Source organism: Suncus etruscus, chromosome 20 (assembly GCF_024139225.1).
Source record: "Suncus etruscus isolate mSunEtr1 chromosome 20, mSunEtr1.pri.cur, whole genome shotgun sequence".
NCBI classification, from domain to species: domain Eukaryota; kingdom Metazoa; phylum Chordata; class Mammalia; order Eulipotyphla; family Soricidae; genus Suncus; species Suncus etruscus.
In genome coordinates, this window is record NC_064867.1 from 40,954,349 (window position 1) to 40,980,862 (window position 26,514).

General features: G+C 45.5%; 2 protein-coding genes across 2 annotated transcripts in view; one reads left to right on the forward strand and one right to left on the reverse strand.

Annotated features, from left to right (window-relative positions):
• SUMF1 (sulfatase modifying factor 1) overlaps positions 1-2,481 on the forward strand; it is a 37,918-nt gene extending 35,437 nt beyond the window's left edge. The window contains exon 9 of the mRNA XM_049766301.1: positions 1,542-2,481. Coding sequence (XP_049622258.1) covers positions 1,542-1,652 — 111 coding nt within the window. The 3' untranslated portion in view covers positions 1,653-2,481. The remainder of the gene's footprint in view (positions 1-1,541) is intronic.
• A 9,870-nt stretch (positions 2,482-12,351) lies between these two features.
• LOC125998075 (histone-lysine N-methyltransferase SETMAR) lies at positions 12,352-17,482 on the reverse strand. The gene is made up of 2 exons (XM_049766313.1): positions 17,330-17,482; positions 12,352-13,253 (listed from the first exon to the last, which is right to left on the reverse strand). Exons 1-2 carry the CDS (start codon positions 17,480-17,482, stop codon positions 12,456-12,458), a joined length of 951 nt encoding a protein of 316 aa, XP_049622270.1. The 3' UTR covers positions 12,352-12,455.
• Positions 17,483-26,514: the final 9,032 nt, after the last annotated feature.

The window sequence follows — 26,514 nt, forward strand, 5'->3', positions numbered from 1 at the left end:
TGGGGGTCTTTGTTTTAAATGGATCGTTCAGAGTCCGAGGTCGAGTGCTCAGATCTCTGGTGAGATCAATCTCACGTACTAATTAACTATTCTGATGAACTCGACTAAAACGGGTCCTTTTACTACCTCTGTTCTTAATTAATAAAATGACCCACATTCCAACCACTCACAGCTAGAGATCATTAATAACCGCTTCTGGTGCTAAAAGTAGAGAAAAAGAACAATGAGGCAATGAGGACGATCCTAATCAGGCCATGTACTCATCTGTGGCATGCTCTAGGAGAGGTTCAGTGCTGGATTGAACGCCAACCACTTGTCAAGTCTTTACTGCCTGGAAGTGCCCACCGGGTGACAGAGAGGACCAGAATTCTCTCCTCTGGTGGAGCCTCATGTCCCAACTCCTGACTTGTACTGAGACCTGCTTCTTGGCTTATTTCTTTGCAGTCTCTGGACTTAATCCTCTGTGATCCAGGAAAATAAGAGCCTTTCTGTTGTCACGGAGGCGAAACTCGCTCCTGCTCTCTCATAGAGAGGCCATTTCCAAGGCACTAATGGATAATAAAAGGCCTTGATAAAGGAAAACAGTAAAACATTGCATTAGAAATGGGAGTCATAGGGGCCGGAGAGATAGCATGCAGGTAAGGCGTTTGCCTTTCATGCAGAAGGACGGTGGTTCAAATCCCAGCATCCCATATGGTCCCCTGAGCCTGCCAGGAGCGATTTCTGGGCATAGAGCCAGAAGTAATCCCTGAGCACTGCCTGGTATGACCCCCCCCCCCCCAAAAAAAAAGAAAGAAATGGGAGTCATGGCCCTTGCTTCCTCAAATTCACATTTCTGTTCATTATGAAGTGAGAGTTTCATGGCCTTCCACCGGTCTTGTGCTTTGCCTTTTATTTGCCAAGATGAGAGGAAGCATGTTGACATTAATTCTGTGAATAGCCCGGCACCTCCGAGGGCCTTGCCAAAGGGTAAATAGCTCTGCCCTTTGGCTTGGCACAGCAGGATTTCCACGTGCACCAGTCCAACCCCTGTCTGTGCTCCTAATGTCAGTGGGGTGTCCCCTCCCTGGAGGGGTCCCGCTCATTGGTGCAGGAAGGATCATACCACAGAGCTGGGCCAATGAGGGTGCAAGACCACAGGGGGCTTTTGCAGGAAGGAGCCAAGACCTCAGGTGGGGCATCAAGATCCCCAAGATGGTGGCCCTTATGCAGATTTGACTTTCATGGTCCAGACCTCAGTGCTTTCCTTACAGGTGGGGTTGTCAGGACGCAGAGGAGCGAGGGAACTGGGGAAAGAAGTGCCTGATGTACCTGCCCTGTGGCACGGAAGATCTGGTTGATACACCCTAGTCGGTGCTGCAGTTGTGGTAGAATTTACCAATGTACTTCAGAAAGCTACCCAAAGCACTCACCCGTCTCTCTCTCTCTCTCTTTCTCTCTCTCTCCCTCTCTCTCTCTCTCTCTCTCTCTCTCTCTCTCTCTCTCTCTCTCTCTCTCTCTCTCTCTCTCTCTCTCTCTCTCTCTCTCTCTGTCTTTCACAGTCCTACTGCTATAGGTATCGCTGTGCGGCTCGAAGTCAGAACACACCCGACAGCTCCGCCTCGAACCTGGGTTTCCGCTGTGCGGCTGATTACCTGCCCACCTCAAGCTGAGTCCCTCACAGGATGCCCAGAGCCCTGCTCCGGCTGTCCTCCCCTCGCTGGACCAGCTGGGAGGAGGTCCTCACCTACCCGCGCCAGAGAAATGGCTGTTGTGGCCCCTATGGCTGTCCTGGGTCAACATATGTGTCCGTAAGGTGTTCTCTTGGGAGATCATGGCCAAGATTGCTTCTGAGTCTTTTATGGGGAGTTAGGGGGGTGGGGTGTGTGTGCCAGGCTTTAGGTTCTGTCACTGGGGTCACACCTGGGCCCCACATGACCTCGTGGGTCTCTGTGACCTTACGTATGGCAGTGGGCAGGGACCATGGACTATCCCCTCGGCATAGGCTTTCTCCAGCCCAGCTCCAGGTTTAAGAAAAGAGCAGATTCTATTGTGATTTTATAGTGAGGATTTATGAGAGATTATTTTTTAGCTATTTTTCCCATGTGTGATACAAATCATGTCCAAGTCGTAGGTCTTCTTTTCAGGAAGTGACAAGCCTTTATATTCATACTGCACTTTGTTTTCCCAAGGAGATGAGTGTCTCGGCATCGTCATGGCAAGCCCCGTGCAGGCAGGGGTCCAGGGCTGAGCCCCGTGACCCTTGGCATGGGGCCCTTGGGGGTGGGAGTTCTGCTTTAGCTTTTAGCATTAAGTGCCTTTGGTTCCGAGGGGCTGGTCTTAGCTCTCCTTCGCCCCTTTCCCAAAGTCTTCCATGGAAGGAAATGTGTATGAAATGGCTTTAATCCTTGATGGGCAGAGGGATGAGGAACGGGACAGAGTCTGCGGGGGGAGAGGGGCTGTGAATCATGCACAACGGCCAATAAATATGATCTCGCCGCACTCCTTGCCTCCTCTTCTTCTCTCCACACCACTGTCTTTGAAGGACGTGATGGTAAGCGTGGGCCTCTCTCTGTTGGACAAGCTGGTAAAGTCAGTCTATGGGGGCTGGTGGGATCCGTGTTCCCTAAAGCCAGGCCATCCTACTGAGACTCTCACTGATAGCACCCCTGGAGAATAGGTGTGGCCAGGGTGCTAGACCCACAATCCCCACAGCTGCTTCCTCCATCCTCTACTTGTAGTTTTATGGTGATGGCCTCGAACGAGGTCCCTGTGGCCTGCATTCTGCTCACTGCACGCACACCAAGGATCTCTCTAGGTCAGGTTGATTGTTGGAAAGATCAGTCCACTTGTCCCTATGGACTCACTCAGCCTCTGCTGAGTGCAATAATCCCCCAATGTGAGAACTTGTGACTCAAGGGCCCACACAGCCTAGTATTACCCATGCCCGTTGCAATGTCCCTTTGTGGACATAAAATGCTCCTAGACTTATTTTCCTCGACTAATTCCAGGCAAAACCACGCCAGGTGACACTTGAGCAATTGAAGGGGCCATGCGGGCACGATGCTATGGAAGCCTCAGCCCTGCTCCCCTTGCTGCCTTCCAAAGAGGACATTCTCATGTGGGTGGGTTTTTCATGTGTATGTTTTGAATTTTTCTCTTGCTGATTAATATGCCGTAGCATCAATATTTTGGGGGTGTGTTTGGGTTTTGTCTTTGGAATTGCGATTTTAGCAGCAGCAAAGCATTTCAGAGGAGATCTTGGCTAGTCCTAGACTTGAGGCCCTTCATTGCATGTTGGACCGAAAGACAGTTCAAGGCTTAGGGGGACAGGTAGGACAAGTCTCTAGGTATGGCTTGGTCCCTCAGCATTGCTGTAGCCCTGAAGGCCCCCCTAACCTTTCTGGGTCCTAAGCAGAGCAGAGCTATGCTTTCAGGCCCAGTTTCTTACTGTGGCTGGGGATGGCCCCTACAATGACCCCCATGTTCCAGCTGCCATGGGCTGCATTTCTTGGATGGCTAGAGATCTCGAACGCGTAGGTGGTCAGAACCAACTCTGCCTTTCCTGTTTTTTAAACCTGCACTCATCAGCCCTGCACTGATGCCTTTGATCACCCCCCAGAAGCCTCCCTTTCTGCAAAACTCGGGGTCCCTGGAGGAAATGTTCCATGGCTGCCTTGGTCCAGTGATGTTAGAGAATGTCTCGGAATTCTCTCAGCAAAGTGTGTTCGCGGCGTCGGTGAATTATGAATAGCAGGAGCCATATGCAGTTGTGCGGGAGAAAAGCATTCTGGTTTATTAAACAAAAAATCACGGGTATATATGCAGGATTTTTGCCAGTCACAGTTTTTTTTTTATGGTGTGTTAAAAAAACAAAAGGCTTGCATTTGTTTCTTTGCGAAGTAAAATCTATCTCTCTTGTTAACAGAAACTTTATCAGTATACACTGCTTGATCTTCAAAATCAATTCACCTGCCTCTAGGTGTTTTGCAGACCCTATGAATTAAGACATTTCAGTTAAGAGCCCAGAGGATCAAAAGGGAAGGATTTTGAACATCTCAAAGTTGCTCCTCAGGCCAGAGAGATAGCATGAAGGTAGGGCGTTTGCCTTGCATGCAGAAGGATGGTGGTTTGAATCCTGGCATCCCATATGGTCCCCTGAGCCTGCTAGGAGCGATTTCTGAGCATAGAGCCAGGAGTAACTCCTGAACACGGCCAGGTGTGACCCAAAAGCCAAAAGCCCCCCCAAAAAAATACAAAGTTGTTTCTCTCTGGCCAGGCCAATTCTGAGGTAGGTCAATTCTGATATAGATTAAATAATTTAGCAAGAAACTAGATTTTCCTATCAAGATTCCTTTTTACTTGAGGGAACAGGGTTTTTACATTTAGGGCTTTCAAAGACAACTGACTTCCTGAAGTCAGACTAAGAAACTGTGTTTGGAAGGGGCAATAAAAGAGACAAACTTATTTGAAAGAGATGCAAATCTATACCTGGGAAAAGCGTTCTTAACAACCCATTGCTACTTCTGAGCCAAACTTTGGATGTTATATCCCAGGTAAAAAAACTCCTTAGCAAGTCACTCAGAGTCCCAAAACCAAACATTCCTTTTATCTGACAGAGCAGTCTGCTTACAGCTACAAGGCTTTTAAAAAGACCCTGAGGTTAAAGTTGTTTTTATGGGAGCTGGAGAGATAGCAAAGCAGTAGGGTATTTACCTTGCAAGTGGCTGACCCAGGATGGACTCTGGTTTGATTTGCTCCATTCCATATGGTCCCCAGAGCTTGCCAGGAGTGATTTCTGAGTGCAGGGCCAGGAGTAACCCCTGAGCTCCGCTAAGTGTGGCCCCAAAACAAAACAAAACAAAACAAAAAAGTTGTTTTTATGTATATCTTGGTGTTGAGTTTTCCAGGTAAAGAGAAATTTAATCAAGGCTCTATTTGCCTGTATTCATCCTGATATTTGGAAGTAAATGCTCAAATATATACATACTTAGTACAGCAGAAGGGAAATTCATAGTTAGGCCAAATTAATGTCTGCAACTAAGCTTGCGAAATATTGCCCTCACTATCAGGGAAGTCTGATCAGCCATCCATGCTGAGGGCGGCCTCTCATCGGGCCTTCTGATAAACTTCCTTTAGAGAGTGGAAGCAACAGAAGTGGAACTTAGGGAAGCCATCTACTCCTGAAGGAACTTGGTGACCCAAACAAGGCTGGTTCTGGAAGCCAACACTTTTTTGTTTGTTTGTTTTTGGGTCACACCCAGCAGCACTCAGGGGTTCCTCCTGGCTCTACACTCAGAAATCGCTCCTGGCAGGCGCGGGGGACCATATGGAATGCTGGGATTCGAACCACCGTGCTTCTGCATGCAAGGCAAATGCCCTGCCTCCATGCTATCTCTCTGGCCTCCAGCCAACACTTTTATCATGGAAAACACTAACTGCCGTCCAGCTCTTTGCCACCAAGTTCACCTCCAAACCCTCCAGGATCTGTCCTGGGGCCACTCCTGTGTGTGGATGTCCGGGAGCTTAGTCCATTTGGGAGGTGCCAGAGGGCTGACAGCCACTGATACTAGCCCCTCGTAGATCCCTTGGGTTCAGGGTTGCTTTCCAAAAGTCCAGATGACTTTGTGAAGAGATGGTTCCAAAATACTCCAGTCTGCACTTGGCAGTGGGCTGTCTGTCCACTTTTTCCCTGTCCTTCTGGGTCTACCTGTTGACCTTTTGGACTTTATCTTGATATTAAAATGCATCTGTCATTCACTGAAGCAGAACAGATGATCGAATCCATATACCTGCGCCAGGGCAGAATGTGTGTGTGTGTGTGTGTGTGTTTGTGCTTATATATGTATTCAGGGGCTCTTCTTGGGCCTGGGTTGAATATGTGTAAGCATGTTGTATGTATATATATGTTGTGAGTTTACAATATATGCATATATATTTGTGTGTGCAAGTGTTTGTATGTTCCTGAAGCCTTCTCTGGGGTCTAGGTTGTATCTGTCTGTATGATTGTCTATGTGTGTTTGTATATATAAATGTTCAGGGGTCCTTCTCTTGGGTCCAGGGTGTGTGTGTGTGTCTTAGATCTGCTCTGGTCCTGAACCCAGGGCAGTCAGAGCTGATTTCAAGGCTGTGTGTGATGGACCTTGTGGGAGGTAGGTCCCACCATCTTTCCTAAGTGTCCAAATGTTCTGGATATTCTGTTGGGATGGGATAGGGGAAAAGGGTAGTGACCAGGCTTAATACTTTCCAGAGCTCCTAAGAATCATGAACTGTTGGGAGCCAGTATCCCTCTAATGAAGACTTGGCTTCCCTCTGCCCCTTTCTGGTAGCATCTCTGCTGTCTTGAGGCTCTAAGGAGAGTTGACTACTGCTCTTTGTTCAGGGGTATCACTTGGTAGCTGTGGTGGGGTGCCCAATCCCATCCTCCGAAGTGTTGCCTGCTGTGTGGCCCTTCATCCTAAGTGGCTTAAAATCCTCTGTCCATGGCGCCTGCTCAAACTGCTCATATTTCCAGGTGGCCATAGAATGACTGCATGGGACCAAAGGAGGAACCATGGAAATGGGGTGTTAGTTCTTCTCTGAGCTCCAGGGTTCTGGAAGGACCTGACCAACCCCACTTGGGTCACCGAGCCCAGAGTCTGTCTTTGAGGAGCTACCAGGATCTCAGAATCAGTCCCATCTTTGTGGACTGCTAAGGTTGCTCTTCCTGGGCCAGTCTGTGCTGCTGCTTGGACAAACCCTGCCTTTGATCTTCCTCTCTGCTCCCCATGTGTGGGCTTGGCCGGGTAATGTGAGGCGCTTGGCATCTGATGCAGGAAGGTGAGCGGCGCCATGCTCGGAGATAAGCCTGGGCCGTGGGTGATGAAAAATTTTGGTGACTGCCGGGGTGGTCTTGAGGGTTTCATTTCTGAAACAGCATTGTTCTCTCCCAATGGTTCATTTATTTTCAGGGGACCTGGCAGGGTCCCCTAACCCCCGAGCCTTCCATTCTGGGCCTGAAAAAGGCACTTGTCTGGGATCCAACACCTGAGCCACTGTCGTCTCTCTGGCCTCGTTGGCAAAGAGAGACCAGGCCTATCTCTGGGTACCTGGGATATACATGACCCTTGGGAGGATGTTGGTTCAGGCCCCCCATGATAGGCAGTGCCAGGAACTAAGCAGGAGCTGTACAGGAGCCAAACTGGCCCATTGCAGACATTCATTCATTGGCGCCTCCTAACACAACTACCTGCAGCTGCTTCCACTGTGTCCAGGGGAAGGGGCAGTCACTCAGGTCATGAACACCATGCCTGCTAGCCTAGTGCTGGAGCTTTGTTGAACCCAGAGTCCCTGCACCCCCCCTGTGCATGTGTGGGGAAGGCGGCTGTGGGTTGGGAGAGCCAGTAGGGAACCCCACACTCATCTGCATGCTGTTGAGAAACATTTGCTTAGGAAATTCTGAGTGCCAGCTGCATTCTCCTGCCCGTGCCATCTGCTCAGATAACTGCACGCAATTCCAGGCTCAAAGTCCAGACCAGCATTTCCTAGAGCACCTCCACTGCCCGAGAAAGGCCCTGGACCATGGTGTGTGTGTGTGTGTGTGTGTGTTTGCATATGTGAGTATATGTCTGTTTGTGATCTTGAGTGCATCTTCAGGCAGGCCATAGAAGGTGCTTTCTCTTTTTTTTCCCTAAAGCTAAGTTTCCAGATGTGTGTGTGTGTGTGTGTGTGTGTGTGTGTGTGTGTGTGTGTGTGTGTATGTGTGGGGGGGGGTCACTGAGAGATATTTTTCCAGAGAGGGTGTTATTCAGCCAAGCTTGGAAACTTCTGCTCTTGGCCATCTCAGACCAGGCCAGAACTCTGGTTTCCCACCTTGGGTTATCTGGGGCCCTGCCCTGGCACAGGGATTGTGGGCAGGGAGCAAAGTTCAGGGTCATTGGGCAGTGCCCCCTTTCCTTCATGCTCTGGGTCCTGTCCGGTTATTGGCTTGCTTTGTCCTCTAGGACATCTCTCTCAACATGATAGCCTGGCAATACCTGATGCTTTAGGCCACATTCTAGGTCAGCACTTCTCATGGGGCCCTTCTCAAGTGAGAGCCATAGAAGTAAGGGCCAATTAGTTAAGACAAATCAGGACCATAGGAGCATTATAAAGTTAGAAGCTGATGAGTGGGAAAAGGTTGCTTTTGTTTGGGGCCACCCCAGAAATGTACAGGACTTGAATCTGGCTCTGCACCCAGGGCTTTCTCCTGAGAGGGCTCAAGGAATGGTGTCATATCAGGAGAGAACTCGGATTGGCCGTGTGCAAGACAATCCCTATACACACTGTACTATTGCTCTAACTTCCATGGAAAGGGCCTAAAAACACTGGTCTGAGTATGCTGCAGTGGACAGTTGATTATTTGGGGCTCCTCTTTCCAGGATGCACTCAGAGCCTGGACTCAGTTTCCCCAATGTCTTGCTCCAATGCCTTCCTTTCCCTCACTGTACTGTTTGAACTGGTGTTGTGGCGCTGTAAGAAATAATTGCATCAGTAAATACATAATCACATACTGAAACCCAGTATGGTGGCTGGATCAAAGAGCAGCAAGACTCGAGGAGAAATGGGGCTGAGGTGTCTGGTCAGTGGTATGTATGGACATAGCAACCAGTTTCAAATTCTTGTCCCGACACCACATGCTGGATCTGTGGCTCTGGGCAAGTCCTGGGGCCTATATCTGCTTTGTGTTTTGAAACTTAAGTTTCTGGAACAAGAATTGAAGTGGCTGGCTGGGGCTCGGGTCATCAGATTTGCCTGGAAGCCTTGCGCTGCTTTTCATCCCTCCCAGACTTGGAACGCATGTCTGAGGTCAACACACATTCTGGCAAAACACGTTTGTCGCACACCTCGCCCCCCAAGTGAGTGCCTTATGTCCTTCATGCAGCATTCCCATTCCCACGAAGGCGCCCCGTTCTTTATCTCACTTCCAGGAAAGGTGGGAGGCAGGCTGCAAATACTCACACACTCAGGAAACGGAGAAGATCAAAAGGAGGCTTTATCAGCTCACTGGTGCCAGGCTCAAAGCCATGAGAATAGTTGGATAATGGACGAGATCATGGTGAGGCAGAGCCGGGAAGCGTCCAAAGTGATAAGCTTGTCATTGGAGCCTGAGGAGGCGGTCGGTTTCTGGTTCCTGGGCACTCAGCCACTGGACTCTGCTGCTGCCCATGTCTGGGCAGTTTCTCAAGCAGTTTAGTGTAGCTCCAGCCCACCTCCACCTGGGTTCCAGAACATTCCTGAGTGCCCAGTTCAGTTGGACAGGGGGCGACCTCTCATGGACATGGGGGAAGGATGGATTCCAATATATAATTATGTATTACTAACGAAACTATTTGCTTCTAGATTTTTAGGGTACCTCTTGTGCTCAGTCCTGCATTTCCTGTGTCCTGCCCCCCTCTAGTGGCAAGATTGATTCTGGCCTTTGTAACCTATAGGGATGGACAGATTTGTACCAACAGTCCAGCTGGTGGGATGCTGGGAAGACGGGGCTTAACAGAAGTCTTTGTCCAGAGCCTACAGTTTTGGAGTCATTGCGTTGCTAATTGATACGCCATTTTCTCATCTCCTTCCTCCCTTTCTTTGATTCAGGGGATGTGGGGGGGATAGGACCCAGACCCTCCCCCGGGCCATTGAGCTACATCCCAGGTTCTGTAGCTTTCTCAGAAGAGGAGATGGAGAAGCTGGCCTTTGAGGAAACTCTCATGAGAACTTAAATCTTTTCACTCTGATTATTTCTTGAATTTCTGTTTGCTTTTATCTAGAACAGGATTATCTTTGCCATTTTTTTTCCTGAATTAAATGATCGATTTTGTCAGAGTCAAGCTAAACGTCATCGGTTTCATACTGTCTGATGTCAAGCATGGCACCCCTTGTAATGTTCTGTCTCTCCAGGCCTTGCTTTAACCAGCCTTATCGATGCCAAGAGTTGATGCATACAGAAGGAGCATGTGGCACGCATTGGCTCCTGTGAAACAAAAGTGATTTTAGGTCTCTATGGCCTGGTTGCAATTCCGAAATCCAGAATTACACCAAAAATCACTTAGTAGTTCCAGACACTAAAGATAGGAATCATACCGTAACACAACTTGTACTATGTAGGTCTGGCTCTTTAAAATAACTGCATTAGGCCAGAGAAATAGCACAGCGGTAGGGTGTTCGCTTTGCACGCGGCTGATCTGGGATGGAGCTGGGTTTGAGTCCCAGCATCTCATAGGGTTCCCAAGCCTGCCAGGAGCGGTTTCTGAGCACAGAGCCAGGAGTAACTCCTGAGCACCTCTGGGTGTGGCCCCGTAAAACAACAAAATAAAATAGCTGCATTATTTAAACAAAGCATTCCTCATTGAAGATTTTTGTTATCTTCCATTTTTGCTTCAAAAACAATTTAAAACCCTAACAGAGTTCCACATATCCATGTATTCCTTCCTCTGTCTTGGCTGTTTATACAGGCGTTTATACGGAATGAATCTGGGGTCCTCATTGCTGTAATGGTGCATGGGGCTGCTTTAATCTGCTGAGTGCTGGGCTCAGAGGTAGGCATCTGCCTTGCACGCAGAAGGATGGTGGTTCGAATCCCTGCATTCCATATGGTCCCCCGAGCAGGCCCAGGAGTGATTTCTGAGCACAGAGCTAGCAGTAACCCCTGAGCGTTGCCGAGTGTGACCCCAAAACCAAAAATAAATAAATAAATAAATAACTGCTGAGTGCTGAGATGGCCTGTCCGGGTCCAGCTCATCCTCTCCCCAAGTCCAGTGAGCTTGTAGATGTGTGGTGGTTTCCACCTTAGGAGCCTGTAAATAGCCAGGCAGTGTCTGAATTGGGGTTCAGGGTCACTCTCCGGGGTCATACTTGCTTCATCAACCTGCTTTTGCTGTTGTGATGCAGCCTCAGGCCATGGAATGCACTTAAGTTTCCAAGCCAACTGCCTATAATCTGCAGTAACCTCCCTCCTACTGGGCCTCCAGGGGACTGTGCCCTTTTTGGGGATCCTGAACCACAACAGTTGTCTCTTCATGGGGCCTGGTGCTAAGGTTGCTGCCCTCACCGTGAAAAATAAAAAGCAAAACCAAACCCTTATCTAGGGGTGGAAGCTTCTGTGTTACCTCTTCCTGTAACAGTAGATTCAATCCTCTGTGGTTCTGGAGCGTTGTTTGTAAGATACATGCACACAATCCACAAGCTAAAGAAGTTAGTTTATTCTAGTCTAAAAAGAGGTTCCAGGACCCCCCTTCTACCCATGTATGATGTCACTAGTTCCAAAATGGTTTGTTTGGTTCTTATGGTTTTTGTGTTACACCCGACAGTGCTCAGGGGTTCCTCCTGGCTCTGCGCTCAGAAGTCACTCCTGGCAGGCTTGGGGGCCATATGGTAGTGTTTTTCAACCTTCTTGTGCAAAGGCACACTTTTTTCATGAAAAAAAAAAAAAGGGGTCCGGCGAGGTGGCGCTAGAGGTAAGGTGTCTGCCTTGCAAACGCTAGCCAAGGAAGGACCGCGGTTCAATCCCCCCGGCGTCCCATATGGTCCCCCCAAGCCAGGGGCAATTTCTGAGTGCTTAGCCAGGAATAACCCCTGAGCATCAAATGGGTGTGGCCCGAAAAAACTAAAAAGAAAAAAAATCATGAGGCACACCACCATTAGAAAATGTTTAAAAAATTTAACTCTGTGCCTATATTGACTATATAAAGCAGTTCTCTTGAATAGAAATCAAATAAAAAGAAATTATTTTATAGTATTTTATCATTGTTTATATTTCTGTTGACTTACTCAGTGCGAAACTTGGGCCTGTTTGATCACAAAGCTTATATTCTGGCTGGAATCAAAGAAAGATACACTTCGTCAACAGCTCTCAGCCTCTCTCTGTCTTTAGTTTTTATAGTCCAAATAGACTATAATCTACAATCATGCCGAAGCCAGGTTTTGGATGAAATAAGAATTTTTCCCATGGCACACCAGACAATATCTCACGGCACAAAAACGCGGCACAGTGGTTGAAAAACGCTGCCATATGGGATGACGGGAATCGAACCACCATCCGTCTTGGGTTGGCAGCACGCAAGGCAAAACACCACTGTGCTATTGCTCCAGCCCCTAATATAAATACTTTAAAATTAAAATAATGCAGATCTGGCATATATAGAGGCTAAGGACACCCCAGTCTTGGCCAGTATGAGAAGACTCCAGCCAGCTGGGAGAAGGATCAATCTCAGGACGCACCATCTCTGCTTAGTCCCCAAAGCGAGTGACTACTTGGAACCAGGTAGGGTATATTAGCAGGTACGCCCTGCAGATGAGAGATGAAGGTCTGGCATCCCTGCCTGTGCCCGAGTTGTCCTCGAGCAGCCCAACTGCGCTAGACTGTCTCCCACACATGAGTCACACCAAGATGGCTCCCTGGAGGTTGAGGCTGCTTGCAAGAGGGTCTGGAATGGTTGGCCCATGCCACACGGCTGTCCCATGCCCACCTAAGTATTAGGGGGCTCTCTCGAGGGCCTACACAGGGAGTCATCATAGGGAAGGACAGTGGCACAGGAGGGAGCCCCGCAGTAACATGGTCTCCGCAACAACAACCCCTCCTGCTGTGGCTCCGGGCCTTCTTGCTTCCATTGGTTCAAGAACCTGCCTGAATAATCGTAGGAAAGCTCTTCCTCTGGCAGGATGTCTCTGGCTGCAAACAGTGCCAGCCTGGGCACCATGGAGTCCACACGGACAGGCACCATCACCAGGTTGGGCTCGCAGGAGTGGTTGAGGAACCTCCCCATATTCCCGACACGTGTGGGGTCCACGAAGGTCTCCAGGACCTGCCCACCCTGGACGTGTTCCCGGACTGCCAGGATGTAGTTGCAACTGCCTGGAGACTGAGTCTGCATCCTATGCTGGGCTTCCGAGACCCCCAGCACTTCACCTGCGTATTCACACACGAAGCGCCCCCGGGGGATGGGCTCCAGGGTACGGAGCCCCCAGCCCTTCAACTGTGTCTTGAACACCTGTAGGTGAGCCCAGGGCCCCCGCTGCACCACCCTGTTCCTGCAATCCTCAGCACAGGGGCACAGTGCGTTGCACTCGAATACAGGTGTGGACCATGCAGTGGTGGCTGTTTCAAGGGCTTGGAGACACTGGTCCGAGTTGTAGTTGTCAACACCCCCATGTAAGCAGGAGCAGGTCTTGGGGCCACAAGGCATGTGGAGGCAGCGACAGCCCGGGAATGTGATCTGGGCAGGGTCGGTGAGGGTGCCGGGCCCAGCCACATGGTCTGGAGAGTACTGTGGAGAGAGGACACTGTCAGCTGTGTCAGACACACCCACATCTGCATGGACAACATAGCAAACCACAGTCCTAGAAGCATAAGGGAAAGAGGGGCTGAAGAGATAGCATGGAGGTAGGGTGTTTGCCTTGAATGCAGAAGGACGGTGGTTCGAATCCCAGCATCCCATATGGTCCCCCGAGCCTCCCAGGAGCGATTTTTTGAGCGTAGAACCAGGAGTAACCCGAGCGCTGCTGGGTGTGGCCCCAAAACAAACAACATCAACAATAACAAAAAAGCCAAAACAAAGTCATATATTTATGGCATATTAATCTCACTGAAAGGTGTCGCTAAGGTTTCTGTGAATGAGAAAAAGGAAAACACACATATAAACCTTTACTGTAGAGGCTACTAGATAAGTATTCAAAGTTTCTTACTCAGGCTAAAGTATTCAAAATGATTCCTTGGGCCGGAGAGATAGCATGGAGGTAAGGTGTTTGCCTTGCATGCAAAAGGACGGTGGTTCGAATCCTGGCATCCCATATGGTCCCCCGAGCCTGACGGGCGATTTCTGAGCATAGAGTCAGGAGTAACCCCTGAGCGCTGCTGGGTGTAACCCAAAAACCCAAACCACCTCCTCCCCCCCCCAAAAAAAAAAAAAAAAAGATTCCTTGAGGGCTGGAGTGATAGCACAGCAGAAGGGCATTTGCCTTGCATGTGGCCAAGCCAGAACAGACCTGGGTGCTATTCCCGGCATCCCATATAGTCTCCCGAGCTTGCCAGGGGTTATTCCTGAGCACAAAGCCAGGAGTAACCTCTGAGCACCACCAGGTGTGGCCCAAAAACAGAAAAAGAAAGATTCCTTAAGTTGAAATGCCCAGGTTCAACTGGTCTCAAGAGAAACTCTGGGAAATAGCAGGATTGCATGGGTATGGCCCATCACTTCTCAGGCCTCAGCACTGCTTTCATCTAGTCCTGCATTGCTGGGCCCCAAAACAATAATAGCTCAGGTAAGTGGACACTTGGGCTGGGCCACCTTTCACTGTGGGGACTTTCTTTGCTTTTTTCCAGCTATATGGCAAAGCTCTTGGGCCATGCTCTAAACGATCATCACAAAACAATAGTGCAGATGCCAGATTCCTGGTGAAAAGACCAAGGCTTTTGACAGAAACTCAAGAGATCTTTCATAAACCATGGCTGCCCCCAAGAACTCAAAACTGAGTGTCAGTTCTCAAGTCCCTAAGTCCTCCGCAAATCTGTGTGATCATGGGGTATGTAGAATGGAAAGAGCTAGGGCGAGGTACATCTACAGCAGGCAAAGGGCAGGGAGCTCAGGAAGTGGGGGGTGAGTTGGCAGCTGCTCCTCATGGTATATGAGAGCTTCAGACTTTTCTCCGTTACCTTCTAGGTCAGAACACCAGACACAGAGGAGCAGGGGCCATATACCAGTATGGGCTTGAAAGCTCAGAGATGCTGATTGGGGGTATTAAGCAAGTGTGGTGAAAAATCTTCATTCCTTTTTTGGCTGTTTTGAAACACCAGCTACAAGAATCTTGGCACTTGGCCTCTGGCCCCCATGAAGTTTGTTTTTTGCTCCAAGCAGCTTTTAGAGAACTGCGAGCCAAATTATTCTCATCAAGGTCAAGACAGAATTTTTTTTAAAAAAAGGATGTTTGAAGCTGGGTTTTTTACTTGATGTTTTAGGAAGGATGGCACCATGGTATGCTTCTTCCCAAGCTGAAAGGCTGAATGTTCTTTTTGCTTTTTCACAGAGTACCCAAAGGCAAAGTTATATTTACCTTGAATCTCTTGTGCCTTACGTGTGGCAGGGTTTTGGCACAGGCAAACTGTTCTGACCTTTTTATAAAACTGGTTTTGTGTTTCCTGAATATATAGAGGCCAACTGTCTGAAGGCATCTTAAACTTGTCACTTAAATGTTCCACTTTAATATTTATCTTCTTGGTAGGACTGGAAGTGCTCGAGGGAGGATTTTTCTCATTTTTCTGCAAATGCAACCTTCCCAGAGCTGCATATAAGCCAGGCAGCTAGAAAGCTGGGGGAATGAAACCCGGCTCTTGCTTCCACTTATGTTCATAGCTGTCACACAAGAATTGAGGTTTCTATTGCTCCTGCCTCCCTACCCCCATTCTTTCATGATTTCATCTTCTCTGCCTCACTTACTTTGGCTCTGCCTTGCTTAGATGGGTGCCTGGCATCGTCTGAGCACACAATTGTTGAGTAAAGAGAGATAGGTGTTTGGGCCAGGCATTTGGCAGTGTTTGCCTGAGTGCCAGACAGTAACTACTTCTGACATTAAATATCCTGCTTTCCTGGTGGAAAACTTACCTTGAAGGTGGTGTCTGATTTGATCCCTACTGAGTATTCCTCGGAAGACAGATAGGATAGATGGCACATTCCAAATTGGTAATGGCTGTGAGCAGGGCACACCAGGGAAGGGATTTGATTTCTGCTTTGCAGAGGAAGACACTCAAATTCTGGGGAGTTGTAAGATGGCCAGGTGTCTTTCCAAATCTCTTCACACCAACATCCTTGTCTGTCTGCTTTCTCTCCCTGCCCCATTTTCCTCTTACAACCTCATTGCAATATGCAGGCCAAAGTTAGGGGATGGGAAAATCAGCAAGAAGGGCTTTAATGTAGTAACAGCAAAGAAGGATTTACTTTTAAGTAAGTAATTATACAAGTTACTGTACAAGTAACTGTACCTGACAGTGATTCCCAAGGTAGTTGAGACACAGTGAGGATGTCGCCCTATTATTTTAACTGGGGAGTGGGGGCGCATTCTAAGGCTTTGATTTACACTTGCTCAAGAACTCACAGCCCGAGGGAGACTTCAATGAAATGGGACTCTAGGGAGGACACCTTAGATCATGATGCTATGCTGAGACCCAATAGCAGGCCCATGAGTCTAAGACCTGCCCTGGATTTCCCCTGCAACCACCTGCAATTCCCCCGTGAATTCTTGGAATAGAGCTAACAAAAAGGGAAGCAAAGTCAGGCTAACTCCGTTTACCCTAACAAGGACCCCCTGGGGTTCTGTCTTCAAGGCAGGAGAGGAATACACAGTTAAGGCCAGGAGGATTAATCGGAAAAGGTCCACATCTGTGCACTGGACTCTAATCCCTTGTACAGATGTTTTTATATCTTATTTTATTTTTATTGAATTTTAAATTTTATTTTTTACTTATTTATTTTATTTTATTTTATTTGATATTTTTGGTTTTGGGGTCACACCTGGCAGCGCTCAGGGGTTCCTCCTGGCTCTATGATCAGAAATCACCCCTGGCAGGCACGGGGGATTCGAACCACCTTCATTGTGCATGCATGCTATCTCTCTGGCCCCATGATTTTATTGTATTTCATTGTATTTATTTCACTATTATTTTATCTTATTAATTTAATTATTTTATTTGATTTATGCTATGTTATGATTTTATCTTATTACATTTATTATTTTATTTCACTGTATTTATTATTTTATTTATGTTATGATTTAATTATATTTTATTGTACTTATTATTTCATTTCACTGTATTTATTATTTTATTTTATCAATGATCTTATTTGATATTTTGTTTTATTTATGTTATGATTTTATTTCATTTTTATTGATTTTATTATTTCATTTTTATGCATTTTATTATTTTGTTTTATACTTTTTATTTTATTTTACTCATCATCTCCTTTTTATTTTATTATTTCATTCGCGTTATGATTTTATTTCATATTCTATTATTTTATTTGACTTTTATTGATTTGCTTAATTTTTTGGTGTGTTTTATCATTTTATATTTTATTTATTTGATTATTTTATGTTATTAAGGGGGAGAGGTCAGCAGCAATAGACTTTTATTTTTATGTTATTAAGGGGGAGAGGTCAGCAGCTCTGGATTTTATTCTATTTTATTTCAATTTTAATATGTATTTTAAGAGCATCTCACCTACCAGAACCACCTGGCCCCGCCCCCATACTAGCCCCGCCCCAAGACAGCCCCGCCCAATCAGAAACCCTTCTGGGCGGAAGCCCCGCCCCCTCGGGGCACCGCTTCTTCCGGTTCCATCCCGGAAGCCGCTACCTGGAAGGGCTCCGGCTCCGCTCCGGGCGGCCACACGCTCACGGGCAGGTTCTCCAGGCCGCGCGCCAGGTCTCGCTGCTGGGCCGGCGCCTCGGGTCCCGCGTCGGACGGCGTCGCCTCCGGAGGCCGCTTCCCGACGGCCATGGCGGACATTCTTCCCCAGCCTAGTTGAGCCCGCTGGGTCCGGTGGCCGCGGCCGCGGTGCCCGACGGGAGTTGTAGTTCTGCAGCCGCAGTGCATGGCGGGAGTTGTGGCGCTTTGGCCGCAGTGCCGGACGGGAGTTGTAGTTCTTGGTCGCAATGCCTGGTGGGCGTTGTAGTAGGCCCAGGCTTTGGGATTTTGGGATTTTGAGATATTGAGACTTTGAGACCAATGACGGTTGAACTCTTTTGTAAAGGGGATGTTTGTTGTTTGTTTTTTGTTTTTTTTTTAAAGACTGAAATCCAACTCCAGTCATGTTTGTGATCATGGTGCTAAAATAAAGAGATTTTGAGATTTTGAGACTTTGAGACCAATGAGGTTGAACTCTTTTGTAAAGGGGATGTTTGTTGTTTGTTTTTGTTTTTCTTTTTAAAGACTGAAATCTAACTTCAATAATGTTTGTGATCATGGTGCTAAAATAAAGAGATATCTATTTATAAATAGAGATATATATGAATACAACACATATAAAATCTATTTAATATAATATATGATACATAATATAAATATAATAACATGATATAATAATATACATCCATGAAAATAATACATAAATAATACATAAACATATAAATATATGTTATTCAAGTTAGTTTCTTTCCTATTGGTCACATTTCAAACAATACCTCTTTTATTTCATTGGGTCCTGCTTAATATTAAAATTGAGGCAGCCATGGGACAGGAGCAATAGCACAGCAGTAGGACGTTTGCTGGCATGTGGCCAACACAGGACAGACACCGGTTTGAATCCCGGCATCCCATATGGTTCCCCGAGCCTTCTGGAGCTACATCTGAGTGCAGAGTCATGAGTAACCCCCTACACATTGCTGGGTATGACCCCAAAACAACAACAACAACAAATTTCAGGCAGCCTGATCCCATGATATTAGATATTTTACCTATCTCATATCCTTACACCCACATGGGACATCTCAGCCATCTGGCCCTGATGGTCTCCATCAGGGAGTCTACAGAAGATAAGAAGCAATTTTCAGCAGTTTAGCAAAAAAGAAACTTTCATGGGGAAAGCAGAAATCTCAAGGCCCCACACACTATTTTGGTTTAACTCAGTTCAAGGCACTTTTATTTGCTAGTTCCTTGGGGCAGGGGCAGGCCTCTCTTTCCCATGTGGGCTTACCTTCTCCTCACTCTGCATTGGGACTCTTAAAGGAGGAGCAAGAAGGTGTCATTATGCATGTGCCCCTTCACCTCTTCAGTTCCTTCCTCACCCCACCTCTCAGATAGCAGAGTCTTACCTATCCTATTAGATCAGCATGTTTTTACTGAGTTTTCCAAGGGGAGAGAAGATCTTGAGCCCGGGTTCATGCCATTTTTTTCTTCTAACACAGTGAGGCATCCCTATGCTTTGGATGTTTGGCACAATTTCCTAGAGGATGGCTCATACTGAACCCACCCTAGAGTCATAGCAACACAGACTTTCTGTGGCATTGAGCTCAGAGTAGATTTTGGATTGTGGTTGCGCATTTAAAAACCTGTTTCAGGAGCCAGGGCTTATATGACAAATACCGCTTTCTAGAGATGCAAGTATGAGTAATCAGGGCTGTTGGTGAAGATTTTGTGTGGCACACAGGTGGAGTTTGTCTTCCAGTTGTATACCCCCTTATGTGAAGGGCACAGAAACGGCTATGGTGGAGTGGCATGCACCTTGTAAAAAAAATATCACCCCACGCACCGTATCTCTAAGCCCAGATAAACAAGTCTGAATCAAGGTCACACAAGAAAGAATTCAAACCAGGCTGAGGGTGAAACACTTGTAGCCTGACCATCTTCTACCTAGTATGGAGAACTACCATTTTTATAGAGTATAGAAAGCACCCCAAAGTGAGTAGCTATCCTGAGCCTGTCCCACCCAGGTTGACATATAAGACAATCTTTGTTTGGTGTGAAACCAAGTTGTAAACAGCCAGATACAAAGAAACCAGGGATGATCTTTGTTTTGCGTGAAATAAGGTGTAACCCAACATACCTTACATATAGGAAACTGGTTGATCCCTGGCACCATAAATGATTTTATGAACACTGTCAGTAGTATGGCCCCAGGTATGAGATGTGACTTAAACCATATTCTCCACAACCCCCTCCCCCCAAAAAAATGGTATCTCTTTTTCCTTAATGAAAGACATCTCAATATGCCCTCAAATACAAGAGGACACCTACATAAAGACTTTGGGGGGGGATTGTACATAGAACAGATAAAGTCACTTAATTTGGATCTACATATAATGTAGTTTAAGTCCTGTTTTGAAAGGTTTAGAGGGGAATATATAAGGTGATGTCTGTGCAGAAACTACCAGAGCACCAGAGCATTGAGGCATACTTGGAATATTATTGAAACAAGGTCATTAAAATGATCAAGAGTCGGGCCCGGAGAGATAGCACAGCGGCGTTTGCCTTGCAAGCAGCCGATCCAGGACCCAAGGTGGTTGGTTCGAATCCGGGTGTCCCATATGGTCCCCCGTGCCTGCCAGGAGCTATTTCTGAGCAGACAGCCAGGAGTCACCCCTGAGCAGTGCCGGGTGTGGCCCAAAAACAAAAACAAACAAACAAACAAAAAATTATCAAGAATCATTTTAGTTATAGTTTTACTGTTCCAACTCTGCCCCTCACTCCATAAGAGAAGAACATGAATTGGGGTGCATGGGTTTCCAGCAGAGATTTCAGATATTCTGGTAGGGGGAGAGGGAGGAAGAGAAGCATGGGGCAGTCACCGCAGGGGACATCACTAACTCTTTGCAGTCTTCTTGGAAGCTTCCTGAACTCGGGAGCTGACCTGGTAGAGGAACCCTGGACATTCGGGGAGACACCAAGTAATTATTTTATCAGGCATGGCTATCCTCTTGCTTTACTTTAAAGGGGAGATAAACACTTGCACAGTTGACAGCCACATAATTGAATTGACAGGAAGTTTTGGGTGAAGTGCTCTGAAACTTCAATCAGACATATCTTAATTGTGGCTGGGAAGATTAAGCCAATCTTGAGAAGGGCTGTTTGCAGAGGCCTCCAGGAATGGATCAAAATTGGAAAGAGCAACAGAGCACCGGAAGCCAAAAGGAACTGCAGGGCAAAGGAACAGAGAGGAAAGTAGGCCTGGGAATCAATGCAGTGAATTTTAGATAGAAGAGGAATAGATTAATCTCTCTCTTGAGGAATTGTGAACCAGGAAGACATTTGCAATATGTTCTTCTTTACATTTCTGGGGGGCTCCCTAGCAATGCTCTGGGGGGGGGGGGTGTCCCAGAGTCCCTTTTGGTAGTCCTTGGTCAACCTAGCCAGATGTTTATTTGGGCTTAAGGCTGTGACGCTGTTTGGGCAGGTCTGGGGGGTAACCAGGTCCCCACTGCTAACCCATCATACTTTGGAACCCCAGAAGTTCAGAAGAAACTTTAAGAACATTATAAAGATAGATCTGGAGAGCAGTGAGGAAAACCTCACTCCCATATTTGTGGAGGATTCTGCTATTTCTATGTCTGAGTCTTTATTGGCGGTACTGTTGACCCCTTAGAAAACTGTTCTACTCTGCTGGCTTTCTAAGCTGTCTGTGATGGTACTTCCAGGATAAGATATTCAGTTCATGTTATCCCTTCAGTTCAAAATTTTTTTTAAATCTTTTGGGCAAAGGATTTGAGAGTATTTTTATAGAGTGTGAGATTAAAATAACGAGAGAATGTCTGCAGGCTGATAGAAATGATCTGCGAGTGCCCAGCAGTCAGTTTTTCATCTTTTTCTTATCTCAAGCTTTCAATGGCCGGGGGCCTGGCTTTTCAGAATTTGTCCAGAAAATCAGTTTAGTTACATGGTAAAAAAAAAAAAAAAAAAAAGAACATATTTATAAGTTGCCAAAATTAACTGTTACTAAAATTAAATGTGACATTGATGATCCAAATTTCTTTAGACTTATTTTTCCACTGGCAAAACACTAATCTGATAAGTAATAAAAATGAAAAGTAATAAAATTTCATATACGGTCACCTATTTTTGATTAAATGATGGTGTATGACAGCATGTCTGTTTCTTTATATTTTTTTAAATTTTGGGACCACACCCAGTGGTGCTTAGGGGTCACTTCCTGCTCTGCATCCAGGACTCACTTCTAGCAGGTTTGGGGGCCCATATAGGATGCCAGGGATTGAACCTAGGTTGGCCCTGTGCAAGGCCAACACTCTACCCACTCTACTCTATTAATCTGATCTCCTGTGTTTTTTAAAAATGACCTTTAATTGAATTAGAAAGGATTTAAATTTATTTTATAATTGTCCCCTCTTGCTGGGGCCCCCCTTTGGGATTATTAGGTTTATCTTGGTGCACATGGGATACCAAAAATTCAACTCAGGACCTCTATTGCTCTGGGTACTTTCTAAGCCTCTGTGCTCCCCCTACACCCCTTTTTTTCTGGCTTTTGGTCCACACCTGGTGGTATTCAGGGATTACTCCTGGCTCTGTACTCAGAAATTATTCCTGGCAGTACCACAGGACCATATGGCTTGATGGGATATTGAACTTTGTTGGTTGCATGCAAGGCAAGTGCCCTATCCACTGTCCTATATTTGGCCCTACCTGGCCCTTTCTTTTTTTTTTTAATTTATTTAAACACCTTAATTACATACATGATTGTGTTTGGGTTTCAGTCATGTAAAGAACACCACCCATCACCAGTGCAACATTCCCATCACCAATGTCCCAAGTCTCCCTTCGCCCCACCCGACCCCCGCCTGTACTCTAGACAGGCTCTCCATTTTCCTCATACATACTCATTATTAGGACAGTTCAAAATGTAGTTATTTATCTAACTAAACTCATCACTCTTTGTGGTGAGCTTCCTGAGGTGAGCTGGAACTTCCAGCTCTTTTCTCTTTTGTGTCTGAAAATTATTATTACAAGGTTGTCTTTCATTTTTCTTAAAACCATAGATGAGTGAGACCATTCTGCGTTTTTCTCTCTCTCTCTGACTTATTTCACTCAGCATAATAGATTCCGTGTACATCCATGTATAGGAAAATTTCATGACTTCATCTCTCCTGACAGCTGCATAATATTCCATTGTGTATATGTACCACAGTTTCTTTAGCCATTCGTCTGTTGAAGGGCATCTTGGTTGTTTCCAGAGTCTTGCTATGGTAAATAGTGCTGCAATGAATATAGGTGTAAGGAAGGGGTTTTTGTATTGTATTTTTGTGTTCCTAGGGTATATTCCTAGGAGTGGTATAGCTGGATCATATGGGAGCTCGATTTCCAGTTTTTGGAGGAATCTCCATATCGCTTTCCATAAAGGTTGAACTAGACGGCATTCCCACCAGCAGTGGCTAAGAGTTCCTTTCTCTCCACATCCCCGCCAACACTGTTTATTCTCATTCTTTGTGATGTGTGCCATTCTCTGGGGTGTGAGGTGGTATCTCATTGTTGTTTTGATTTGCATCTCCCTGATGATTAGTGATGTGGAACATTTTTTCATGTGTCTTTTGGCCATGTGTATTTCTTCTTTGTCAAAGTGTCTGTTCATTTCTTCTCCCCATTTTTTGATGGGGTTAGATGTTTTTTTCTTGTAAAGTTCTGTCAGTGCCTTGTATATTTTGGAGATTAGCCCCTTATCTGATGGGTATTGGGTGAATAGTTTCTCCCACTCAGTGGGTGGCTCTTGTATCCTGGGCACTATTTCCTTTGAGGTGCAGAAGCTTCTCAGCTTAATATATTCCCATCTGTTAATCTCTGCTTTCACTTGCTTGGAGAGTGCAGTTTCCTCCTTGAAGATGCCTGTAATGTCCTGGAGTGTTTTGCCTATGTGCTGTTCTATATATCTTATGGTTTTGGGGCTGATATCGAGGTCTTTAATCCATTTGGATTTTACCTTCGTACATGATGTTAGCTGGGGGTCTAAGTTCAATTTTTTGCAAGTGGCTATCCAATTGTGCCAACACCACTTGTTGAAGAGGCTTTCCCTGCTCCATTTAGGATTTCCTGCTCCTTTATCAAAAATTAGGTGGTTGTATGTCTGGGGAACATTTTCTGAGTATTCAAGCCTATTCCACTGATCTGAGGACCTATCCTTATTCCAATACCATGCTGTTTTGATAACTGTTGCTTTGTAGTACAGTTTAAAGTTGGGGAAAGTAATTCCTCCCATATTCTTTTTCCCAATGATTGCTTTAGCTATTCGAGGGTGTTTATTGTTCCAAATGAATTTCAAAAGTGTCTGATCCACTTCTTTGAAGAATGTCATGGGTATCTTTAGAGGGATGGCATTAAATCTGTATAATGCCTTGGGGAGTATTGCCATTTTGATGATGTTAATCCTGCCAATCCATGAGCAGGGTATGCGTTTCGATTTCCGTGTGTCCTCTCTTATTTCTTGGAGCAGAGTTTTATAGTTTTCTTTGTATAGGTCCTTCACATATTTAGTCAAGTTGATTCCCAGATATTTGAGTTTGTGTGGCACTATTGTGAATGGGGTTGTTTTCTTAATGTCCATTTCATCCTTATTACTATTAGTGTATAGAAAGGCCATTGATTTTTGTGTGTTAATTTTGTAGCCTGCCACCTTGCTATATGAGTTTATTGTTTCTAGAAGCTTTTTGATAGTCTTTAGGGTTTTCTAAGTAGAGTATCATGTCATCTGCAAACAGTGAGAGCTTTAATTCTTCCTTTCCTATCTGGATTCCCTTGATATCCTTTCATTGCCTAATTGCTTTAGCAAGTACTTCCAGTGCTATGTTGAATAGGAGTGGTGAGAGAGGACAGCCTTGTCTTGTGCCAGAATTTAGAGGGAAGGCTTTCAGTTTTTCTCCATTGAGGATAATATTTGCCACTGGCTTGTGGTAGATGGCCTTCACTATATTGAGAAAGGTTCCCTCCATTCCCATCTTGCTGAGAGCTTTGATCAAGAATGGGTGTTGGACCTTATCAAATGCTTTCTCTGCATCTATTGATATGATCATGTGGTTTTTATTTTTCTTGTTATTGATGTTGTGTATTATGTTGATAGATTTATGGATGTTAAACCAGCCTTGCATTCCTGGGATGAAACCTACTTGATCGTAGTGGATGATCTTTTTAACGAGGCATTGAATCCTATTTGCCAGGATTTTGTTGAGGATCTTTGCATCTGCATTCATCAGTGATATTGGTCTGTAATTTTCTTTTTTGGTAGCGTCTCTGTCTGGTTTAGGTATCAAGGTGATGTTGGCTTCATAAAAGCTATTTGGAAGTGTTTCTGTTTGTTCAATTTCATGAAAGAGTCTTGCCAAGATTGGCAGTAGTTCCTCTTGGAAAGTTAGATAGAATTCATTAGTGAATCCATCTGGACCTGGGCTTTTGTTTTTCGGCAGACATTTGATTACTGTTTTAATTTCATCAATGGTGATGGGGGTGTTTAGATATGCTACATCCTCTTCCTTCAACCGTGGAAGATTATAAGAGTCCAAGAATTTATCCATTTCTTCCAGGTTCTCATTTTTAGTGGCGTAGATTTTTTCAAAGTAGTTTCTGATTACCCTTTGAATCTCTGTCATATCAGTAGTGATCTCTCCTTTTTCATTCCTGATACGAGTTATCAAGTTTCTCTCTCTCTCTTTCTTTGTTAGGTTTGCCAGTGGTCTATCAATCTTGTTTATTTTTTCAAAGAACCAACTTCTGCTTTCGTTGATCTTTCGGATTGTTTTTTGGGTTTCCACTTCGTTGATTTCTGCTCTCAGCTTTGTTATTTCCTTCTGTCTTCCTATTCTTGGGTCCTTTTGTTGAGCATTTTCTAGTTCTATTAGCTGTGTCATTAAGCTACTCAGGTAAGCTCCTTCTTCCTTCCTGATGTGTGCTTGCAAAGCTATAAATTTTCCTCTCAGTACTGCTTTTGCTGTGTCCCATAAGTTCTGATAGTTTGTGTCTTTATTGTCATTTGTTTCCAGGAACCTTTTGATTTCCTCCTTGATTTCATCTCGGACCCACTGGTTATTGAGCATGAGGCTGTTTAACTTCCAGGTGTTAAAGTGTTTCTTCTGAGTCCCTTTGGAGTTCACAAATAATTTCAGAGCCTTGTGGTCAGCGAAGGTAGTCTGCAAAATTTCTATCCTCTTGATCTTATGGAGGTATGTTTTATGTGCCAGCATGTAGTCTATCCTGGAGAATGTCCCATGTACATTGGAGAAGAATGTGTATCCAGGTTTCTGGGGATGGAGTGTCCTATATATATATCCACTAAGCCTCTTTCTTCCATTTCTCTCCTCAGGTCTAGTATATTCTTGTTGGGTTTCAGTCTGGTTGACCTATCCAGTGTTGACAAAGCCGTGTTAAGGTCCCCCACAATTATTGTGTTGTTGATATTATTTTTCAGATTTGTCAACAGTTGTATTAAATATTTTGCTGGCCCCTCATTCGGTGCATATATGTTTAGGAGAGTGAATTCTTCCTGCTCTACGTACCCCTTGATTAATATAAAATGTCCATCTTTGTCCCTTACAACCTTCCTGAGTATAAAGTTTGCATTATCTGATATTAGTATGGCCACTCCAGCTTTTTTATGGGTGTTGTTTGCTTGGATAATTTTTCTCCAGCCTTTTATTTTGAGTCTATGTTTGTTCTGACTATTCAGGTGCGTTTCTTGTAGGCAGCAGAAGGTTGGATTGAGTTTTTTGATCCATTTAGCCACTCTCTGTCTCTTAACTGGTGCATTTAGTCCATTGACATTGAGAGAAAGAATTGTCCTGGGATTTAACACCATCTTTATTTCAAAATTTGGTGCGTCTTTTGGGTAGTCTTGTCTTAGATTAGGTCTTTCAGTTTTTCTCTTAAGACTGGTTTTGTGTCTGTGAAGTTTCTGAGCTGTTTTTTGTCTGTGAAGCCATGTATTCTTCCGTCAAACCGGAAAGTGAGTTTTGCTGGGTATAGTATTCTGGGTGAAGCATTCATTTCATTCAGTCTTGTCACAATATCCCACCACTGCTTTCTGGCATTGAGTGTTTCTGGTGACAGGTCTGCTG

Bases quoted from the DNA above. Each gene is read 5' to 3' on its own strand.
- LOC125998075 (XM_049766313.1), bottom strand. From the start codon at position 17,482: ATGTCCGCCATGGCCGTCGGGAAGCGGCCTCCGGAGGCGACGCCGTCC. The intron at 13,254-17,329 runs GTAGCGGCTTCC...CTCTCTCCACAG, and splicing joins CGGAGCCGGAGCCCTTCCAG to TACTCTCCAGACCATGTGGC.